Source organism: Atheta coriaria, unplaced genomic scaffold (genome assembly GCF_025399875.1).
Source record: "Atheta coriaria isolate IRGN ID8LTWV9N9 unplaced genomic scaffold, Caltech_Dcor_3.1 hic_scaffold_9_pilon, whole genome shotgun sequence".
In the NCBI taxonomy this organism is placed as follows: domain Eukaryota; kingdom Metazoa; phylum Arthropoda; class Insecta; order Coleoptera; family Staphylinidae; genus Dalotia; species Dalotia coriaria.
This window is the reverse complement of record NW_027045451.1, coordinates 14,522,737-14,532,034: the sequence shown is the minus strand read 5'-3', so window position 1 is coordinate 14,532,034 and position 9,298 is coordinate 14,522,737. Positions and strand designations below refer to the sequence as shown.

The 9,298-nt window shown below is 33.1% G+C and overlaps 1 protein-coding gene and 1 long non-coding RNA gene across 3 annotated transcripts; both read left to right on the top strand.

Moving 5' to 3' along the window:
- Positions 1-1,231: 1,231 nt before the first annotated feature.
- Positions 1,232-3,678, top strand: LOC135798032 (uncharacterized). Its single transcript, XM_065310694.1, has 8 exons — positions 1,232-1,635; positions 1,688-1,795; positions 1,850-2,139; positions 2,191-2,386; positions 2,447-3,019; positions 3,075-3,527; positions 3,576-3,631; positions 3,673-3,678. The coding sequence occupies exons 1-8, from the start codon at positions 1,440-1,442 to the stop codon at positions 3,676-3,678; spliced, it is 1,878 nt and encodes a 625-aa protein (XP_065166766.1). The 5' UTR covers positions 1,232-1,439.
- A 14-nt stretch (positions 3,679-3,692) lies between these two features.
- On the top strand, positions 3,693-4,894 carry LOC135799110 (uncharacterized). Of its 2 annotated transcripts, none has more exons than XR_010549881.1 (4): positions 3,693-3,836; positions 3,889-4,007; positions 4,065-4,561; positions 4,751-4,894. It is a non-coding gene; the product is annotated as an uncharacterized lncRNA (long non-coding RNA). The 2 variants fall into 2 exon arrangements; XR_010549882.1 differs by having other exon boundaries at positions 4,622-4,894.
- Positions 4,895-9,298: the final 4,404 nt, after the last annotated feature.

Below are 9,298 nucleotides of genomic sequence, written 5' to 3'. Positions count from 1 at the left end.
ACGCGCGAACAGAATCGTAACTTATTGAGGCATTGAAGTTACGGCTTTTTTCTTCAGGCGAGGTTTTGGCAGAATGGCGGTGATTTTATTATTCCAAGTGGACTTTCTTTAAATCATTTAGAAATATCAAAAATGAATGGTTTCGATATTCACACATTAAATTTAAAACTAAAAAAAATTCCCATTAAAACAACTGAAGTCAAACCCAATAGAAGTAAAGGGATGACATTTCGATCAAGCAGTTTCGTAAGATTTGCACACTTTGTTGACTACTCGACTCCAAGTGAATAGAATAAAGTGTCAAGAATTTAGTAGTATTTTGGTAATGGGCAGGTATTTTCATACAATAATTATTAGCCAGACTAGTTTTTATCAGATGCAATTTCAGAAATGGTGCAACTGCATCCGGTTTACTTATTGTAATGTGTAATTTCCTGGATTATATTGAATCCGAACACGATGTCGATGTGTGCACGACTGTACGAAATATTCGAAATAACAGGCGAGAGTTTGTCGTGGATAAAGCAAGAAATACTTACACATAAATTCAGATAGTTTATGTATTTTCTATCGAATTGTTCATTGCAGAGACAACTCTGGGCTTTGTTTGATGTTGCAACTTTGTTTCTAAATGATTTTGAAAATTACGCTCACTTAGGCTCAACTAGATCTCTGGAAACCTTAAATATTATTAAATACAAGCGTAACATGTGACTAAGTCTTATCTTGTAATGTAGACTGAATTACTCGATGTCACCTTAGCGATGAGCTGCTGAGGTATTGAAAGTGGTAGGAAAGATGTAAGAGGTAGATAAAAGGTTTGGATGAGTCTGTGTTAACAACATCGTAAATAGGAGATTCGAAGAATACTGCGAAAAGAAAGTTTGCCTAGTGGGCAATTCTTATTACGAAGCGAATAGAGCAGATAAAGCAGATAGACATTGAATTGCAGGTAATGGATTAGTGGATTGTTGATGATGTGGATAACTACTTCGACCATTAGTGTCCAATCAGCAAAATTATTTAACACACATTTGTGTAGATTTTCAGTGCTTCTATTAGAATTATTGAACAGCATTATATTTGTGTGTGTTAAATCGTTTCCTTTCACTTATGTGCAAATAAAATGATTAGATAACTATTACTTAAACGGCTGCTATCTATGCGTTAGTGTGAGAAATAGTAAACTCAAAATGTATGGTAAATGAAAGGTACTCCTAAATTGATTTAATACAGTCACAAATCCACGAGGTATATCTTGTTAAGTTTTTCTCTAAAATAAATTCTATATTTTATAGCTAATACAATAATAAAAATCCGCATATAGAAGTACTTTAGATTATTACTCGCTAAAATCTTTTATTTTCTTATTTTGTGCAAGCGGATAGAAAATATAAGGCGCATAGAAACAAGCTGAAATAAAAAAAATAATCTGGACAATGAAATTGTGGATTTTACTCTTATTCATAGCGCTGCTTTCATGTAAGGTGCAAGGGAAGACACAGTTGCTATTTGCAAATATTATTCGAACAGGAGAAAGTGCCAAAATTCAAGCCACGTGTGTCAATAATGACTACAATGATGCAGCTGCTTGGATTACACCACTACCCACTAAATTAATTAAACCGATTTCAGGTATTGACTCACATAAATATATTCATGCAACAATTTAAATTAAATTTTGTAGCCAATGAGACCTTGCGCGATGTAGATTTTAATTGGCAAAAATATGGGTGGGACATTGAAGTTTCATTCAATTCAAAATTTGGTCCAGTGATGGATTATACCTGGGAAAGTAATATTTTAACTTAATATAATTTACAACATAATAATAATGAATTTCCCTCAGTGTTCCCAATAATTATGACTAGGTCGGCACCACTTACACAAAATTATAACTTTGAAAAATTAGGAAACATTTACATCAGTAATAGTTTTGAAATCAATTTTTCGTTTCTGGGAAAATCAAGTGCACAAATTTATTTGTGTTCACAGCCATTAATAAAACGAGGTTCTTGTTTTATTTTTATTGTCGGTGGGTGGAATGGAATGGGAAGTGTTATACGACGATGCTTGGAACGGGCATCACCTACAAACTCCGAAGATAGATTGAAAGGATGCGAAAATGTCGTTAATAAGGTAAGTAATATATTAATTGTGATTGATTATATTGAAATAAACCATTTTAAGATTGAACATAAACCGTTGTTATCAATTGACCAATGGAGTCAAATTTCTATTCGATATGTAAACCAACAATTAGAGGTAATAATTAATGATGAACAGTTATTCTCCCACCATGCCAAAGATCCAGGAGAATTTAACAATTTTACAAGATTATTCATACATTCAAATACCGAAAATGCGATGTGGAAATATCATAAATGTATGAAAACAAATTTTAATGTGTAATATGATTTATGCAATTCTTGTTTTATTATTTTAGACACATATTATAAAGCTCGCAAACCAAATACTAATTTTATTAATAGTAATTGGTTCTTTGTGGATTCTAATCATCTACGTATTTCGTTTTTTGCAAATTTTGCAAACGATATTACATTACAATTGTATGATGTATCACAACAGATTATTAAAACAGAATACTATCGGAGTGACAAAATCACACAATGGAATTATAAAACTTTTGACTCTGACGTATATGAAGGTGCTGAATATTATTTACGAATTTCGTTTAGTCCTAATGACAAAATAGCAATTCGAAAAATCGTTCGTCATCTAGACTGCAATCGAAGCAAATCGAACTTCCATTTCTCATCAATAGAGTACAACTTTAATGCAACAAATAATATTAAATGTTCATCGCTTCGACACAAAACCACGCAATTTAAAATTTCATTACCAAATAATACTTCTGATGTTTGTCTGAATAATAATCAGAATCAGTGTAATACATGTAGTGAATTCTACAATACAACAGAATGCCCACACAAAATAACGTGTAATGAGGAATCATGTCACTGTTCAATGGGATACACAGGCAAATATTGTGATAAAAGTAAGTACTACAATAAAATATAATGTCCAACAATAATAATTATCATGGGTTTCAGCATGCGAAAGAGGAAAATATGGCTGCAATTGTGCTTGTGCATGCACAAATTGCAATTCGAACTTTTGCAATCCTGTAAATGGTGAATGTTACTTTGGTTGTAATAATTTAAAATATATTGCACCCTTCTGTAAACAAAGAAATCTACCAGTGTTGACTAGAGTTGCATCAGTTCAAACTGATTGTATCACAAATTGCACAATTTCAATCTACGAAAAAGAATTAAAATATGATGGGGCCCAAGCACCAAAATATTATTACACTCGATTATTGCAGCCTAACAGAACAATTTTAGAAGGAAAATTAACACCAATTAAAATCAACATTATTAAATTTGCTAATTTAATTAAAGAGGTGAAATACAATTATCAAATAATTTTATGTGTAACAGATCAGAAATCAACTTGCTACAATGAAGATTTGACAAAATTTCAATTTAAGACAACATGCGAAGGTATTTCAAGTCATTAAAATATATGCAACACTGTATTATTTCTTTTAGGATTGCACAAGGACCAAATTTTGATTGAGAGTTTCAACACGAATTCGACAATAAATGTTACATCTTACAATTCCCAAATAAATTGTTTATATAACAGTTATAACATGTTGATTATCAATGAAGCTAAGGTAATAGTATCTTCGAGACAGTTAAAATTGAATAATTTTGTAACATCATTGAAAATATTTACTAATTATACGCTTCAATTGACTAAAAATAACAAAATAACACATAATATTATGTTTACCACAGATGAATCAGGTAAAATAAAATATACGTTAATTTGCTTTTTTAGTAAAACCTTTTGTTTTAGTTCCAAACAAAGTTAGAAATTTACAAGTTATTACTTCAACACCTAGTAAACTTAGTGTTGCCTGGGAAGCACCTTCCCCTGCTTTGGGAATCATTACCTATTATGTGGTCACATGGATGGTAACTGGCCCATAAACTAATCTAAAAGTGTCCCTAATTGTCAAATTATAATTTCAGTTCCATATTCCATGATAGGAATACAAATAACACATCAAATATCCAATTCAAAAATGTGACAATAACTGCAATGGAATTAGATGATCTACAACCATATTCAATTTATAATATATCAATATCAGCAGTTGCCAAGAAAGGTCAAGGAGACCTTGAGACTGTTATAGGATACACAGATGCAACTAAAACAATTGACATAAATTCTTTTAATTATAAAATTACTTCTTTGGAAACTTTGATACTAATAGGTTTAATTGTCGAGTGTGAAAATTGGAATGGCCCAATCTATCTGAATGCATATGCTAGCTGCAAGAGTGAGTGGTGTGATGGAGAAGAGGTGAATGGGACTCAATACATGCAATACAATGACATTGCTACAATTGAAAATTTACTTCCATATACAAATTACAAATTAGAAGTAAATATATTTCGGAATAAACTGGACGCAATTAATAATTCTATCAAATTTTTGTCAACTGCTGTGATGACATCATCAAGAGGTGTGTTCACTTTGACTTAGCTTCAAAATATGTCACTTTTGTATTTGATGTTGATTTTAGTACCAAAACAAATACCATTCGCGGAAGTGTATAGCTTATCTGAAACAAGTTTATCATTGAGATGGAGTCCACCTTATCCACCAACTGGAATACTGGATTCATTTGCAATAAAATATTATTACATTTTAGGAAGACATAGCACGGTACAAACCAATTATGATTCTTTGAATCCATGTAAAGTATGGCCAAATATTTATTGCACTACATTAACTAATCTTACGACAGACAAGAACTACATTATATCAATTACTGCGCGTAATCAGAATATATCTCACTGTGGATTGGAGATTGTTTTAAATGAAACCACATCGTTAAAAATTAATTTGTTTGTAAATATAAAAAAGTAATTTGTTAATTCGTCACTTCTTCAATAGTTCCTCAACCTCCACTGAATTTGGTTTGCAAAATGGGACAAATTTCGATTCTCAATTGGAATGGCAAAATCTAATAAAACAGGCCGTTGCTACCTGGGTTTCAGGAAATCATAGTTAGTAAGTGCTTGAAAATACTTATCAAAACCGGAAAATATACCATACACACTTATAAAAGGTAGGTCACATTTCACAATTGAAATAATATCATGGCATCCTCTGGAAACCCTCGTTGTGTTTAATATGTATTTACTCGTATACTCAACAATATTGTCATATTTATTTTATTATTATTTCAGACGCAATTTCAATGTAAACCAAAAAACGCTATCTGGCATTTGTCTCTATGAAACCAGTTAATTTAAAGATTCAGTTTCTGTAACTTTTGTTTGACAGGCCATTTTGTTTGTCAATTTTGAGTAAACTTAAATTTAAAGCCTGCTATTGACAGCAAATGGAAAAATAAATTTCCACGGAATATATGGTTTGGCTAGTTTCAACATCAATAATAATAATAATTTTTTTTATATAATTGGTTTATGGGTATGGAAAACAAACGGAAACCGCGGAAACAAACACGCAATTCTTGATTCTTTATTACCATGCTTTCAACGGATTTAGCTCAGTAGTGATACACCCACTACTTTACATAGATCCATTGCTAATGATGACAGGTGCTCGATTGGTAGCTGTAGATAATTTCACGAATATGTGAAAAGCGTTGCAAATGAATTTTTGAGTTGACAACGGAGTATAATAAGATCGTTGCATTAAACCAAGAAACGCTGTAAATTACATCATGTAAAGTAAATCAGACTATTTAGATGCAACATGCATAGCTGTAAGAAGTTTTTTTTTTTTTTTTATTCATTTACTGGAATAGCTTGTGCTTATAGTTTTATCGAATTTTTAATTTAAAAGAGTCCTTTATGTGACAAAGCGTATATTTTGTGACACATAACCGATGCACTACCAGTTTTGGAAGATGATTCGCTAGCGATGAAAAAAGTACTTATTGTGCTCTTGCGAGATATGGATGATATCTGCAATGTATGCATACAACAAATAATTTATTGAGTTAAAATATTTTTTTATTTAAGGATAAGCTTCTAAAATACTGGCCGAATTATAGGTTATATGAATATGTATCTATCAAATATAAAATTAACAGCTTTGAATTTATACGTATTTCAAAGTTACGAGATACACTATATTCAAGTTCAGCAAAATGATATTGTAGTTAGTATATGTTTCTTTCACTTTACAAATTGGTATAAGGAGGATCCACAAATATATCCACGGAATATTATTTCATTTCAACAATTACTTCGGGTGATTAAGCACTCGTCCACAGCATCTATACTAGTTCATTCTTTCGGTGAACTAGATGTATGTGCTAGTTTTGTTTATACTAGTTCTATTTGTATACGACAAACTGCAATTGTTTGACATTGCAAATTTGTATTTAAATGATGTTGAAGAAAACAATCACATTGGTACAACTACATTGCAAATAAATATTTGATGAAGCAATTAATTGAAAAAAATTACGTCCAGCAAGTGACAATTAATTTTTTTTTATTTAAATGGTGGTAGTGATGATGGTGATGCAAAATGGAAATGTACATGGAGTGGAATTTATATATATTTACTAGTTAACCCGGCAAACTTTGTTTTGCCATATAAATTATTTTTAAGTTCTAGATAAATTCTAGTATAGACAAACAGTAACTTACATATTATAAATGTGTAAGTATGTAAAACTTGATTAACTAAACTAATCGAACCAAATACACATAAAAATAATAATTTTATTATCTAAAATATAAAAATGAATCGCAAAATGTGTTGGTAACCGCTTCACTCACCAACGCCTAGACCAATTTAGGTAATTTTTCTTTTAATATGTTTGTTAAAGTCTAAGGGTGGTTTTTTCGGCGACAAAAATTTGAATTATTACCGGTAAAATGGGGAAAAGCTGAGGTTTCCTTTTTTCAATTGATTAACGAAACAAATTCCGCAGCCTTCTTCGATTTATTTTTGATTTATTGTTTTATATGGAGTTTTGCGCAAAGTGTTTTCTACTGAGTTTTCTTTTGTCCACTGACAAACGAAACAAATTCCGCAGTTTTCTTTGATTCATTTTTGTTTGTTTGTTTCATTTCGTTTTTTGTGCAAAGTGGTTAATTATCTACGATCACTAAGTATTGCATGTGACACAATTCGGGGTGTTTTAGTGGGTCCTACTAATACAATTTTTTCTTGAAAAGGTGGCGAAAGTTCGTGAAAGCGCCTTGTCAACGGGGTGACGGTTCTGTTCAGGAGAATTTTTTGCACCGATTCTAAAATAGGGAAGAACAAAACCTGCCACATTTTTTTTTCTCCCACATTTTTAACAGAACGAAGTCTGTTGGGTCCGCTAGCTATGAATAAAACAGTAATAATTAATAGTTAATATGAGAGTTACACTGAGATAGCAATATGATAATTGTAAACGTTACTACTACACTTGATACATATACCATAATGATGGCCGAAAATTGTGTAGGGAGTGAGAGAAGTCTTATTGTGTGAGCGAAACAGGAGACCGACTTCGGTCTCATTCCTTCGAGCGGGATGAAAAAAAATTAAATTGCCAAAATGGCTATAAAAATATAGGGGTTGGTGATAAAAAAGTAAATATTTAGAGTTGTATGTATTTTTTAATGCCACATTATAAAAAAATAGAAACAAAATTTTTTGTCCAAAATTTAAAAAAAAATTAAGGGTGAACAACCCTTATCACTTAGGGGTATGAAGAATAGATAGTAGCCGATTCTCAGGCTACGCATATAAAATTTTCCTTCGAGAGGTGAAAAATGATTAAATTACTAAAATGGCTATAAGGACATAGGGGTTGGTGATAATATTATATAAGCCGGTGTTATAGCGTTCGCCGCCTTCCGGTACCAAGTTTCCATCCTCTCCTGTCCGTCCAGTCTCCAAGTTGTAGGTTCCTTTCTGACATCGCTTTGTTGATGCCCGATTCCCAAAGCCGCCCCGTCCGCCGCGCTTCCTCTTCGTATGGTTGCCAGTGTAGGATTTGATAGGCAGGCGAGTTTCTTGCATCCGGTTTTATATGCCCGAAACCAAATATAGTTGTTTTTGTTGTATGTCCCTCTTATAAACGAAGCTTCTATCATCATTATATCTCTGATGCGGTCGTTGCGTATCTTATCCATTCTCGATATACGAGCTGATCTTCTTAAGAAGTCCATTGCAATGGTGTTAAGCTTTGCTTCTTGGTCTTGTTGATTTTGACATGTTTCGCAGCCGTATAGAATAATGCTTTTGAATATTGAGCTGTATAATCTGCCTCCTTTTGCTTTTGCCACCGCTGCCTTTGACCAGAGTATGCCGTTTAATGCGCCTATTGTCGTTGTCCTTTGTGATTCTCTGTTTTGAATTTCCCCAACTATCTGACCAGATATGTGGATTTTTTAATCTGAGGTATGTGTGTACCCCTGCAAGCTTTCTTTATCACCATACCGTTGTTTAGTTGGAGGTCTTTACCCTCTTCACCTATGACCATATATTGCGTTTTCTCCATGTTTACTGTTAGTCCCCACTCTTGGTATTGCTCTATAAGTTTGCGTGTCATGTATTCCATATCCTCTGCATCTTGAGACAGGACCACTTGATCGTCCGCAAAATGGAGGGTGTACAGTGTGGTTTCATTCAGTGGGATACCCATGTTTTTGCATTTTTTCCTCCATTCTTTTAGAGCTTCCTGCAAATATATGTTGAAAAGTGTTGGAGATATTGCACACCCCTGTCTTAGGCCTTTTGTTGTTGGGAAAGCATCTGATATTGCGCCGCAATACTTCACGCAGGCTGTTGTGTTCGTGTATAGTTGTTTAACGGCGTTTATTAAAGTGGCATTGATTGGTGTACTTGCTAACACGTACCACAGTCTATCTATTGGGACATGGTCATAGGCTTTCGTTAGGTCGACGAATGTTAGATGGAGTTTCCCGTGTGTAGCCGCGATCTTTTCGGCGATTTGCGTTATGCAGAACATGTTGTCCACACAGCTTCTTCCAGCTCTGAAACCTGCTTGCTCTTCCATTTGAATAGGAGCATATTCGCTCTCGATTAGTGCTTTCAGTACTCTGCCGTACAGTCTGCTTATTGCGCTGGTTACCGTGATGCACCTGTAGTTATTGCAGTTCGCGTTTGACCCTTTTTTATGGATTGGTGTGATCCAACCTGTTTTCCATTGGTCTGGTATCTCCTGTCCATTCATAAAGCTTTGGATTAGTTCTGC

Excerpts from the sequence above, each read along its gene's own strand:
- LOC135798032 (XM_065310694.1), top strand. The coding sequence starts at position 1,440 with ATGAAATTGTGGATTTTACTCTTATTCATAGCGCTGCTTTCATGTAAG. Across the intron at positions 1,796-1,849 it reads GATGGATTATACCTGGGAAA|TGTTCCCAATAATTATGACT; the intron begins GTAATATTTTAA and ends AATTTCCCTCAG. Across the intron at positions 2,387-2,446 it reads GATGTGGAAATATCATAAAT|ACACATATTATAAAGCTCGC; the intron begins GTATGAAAACAA and ends TTATTATTTTAG.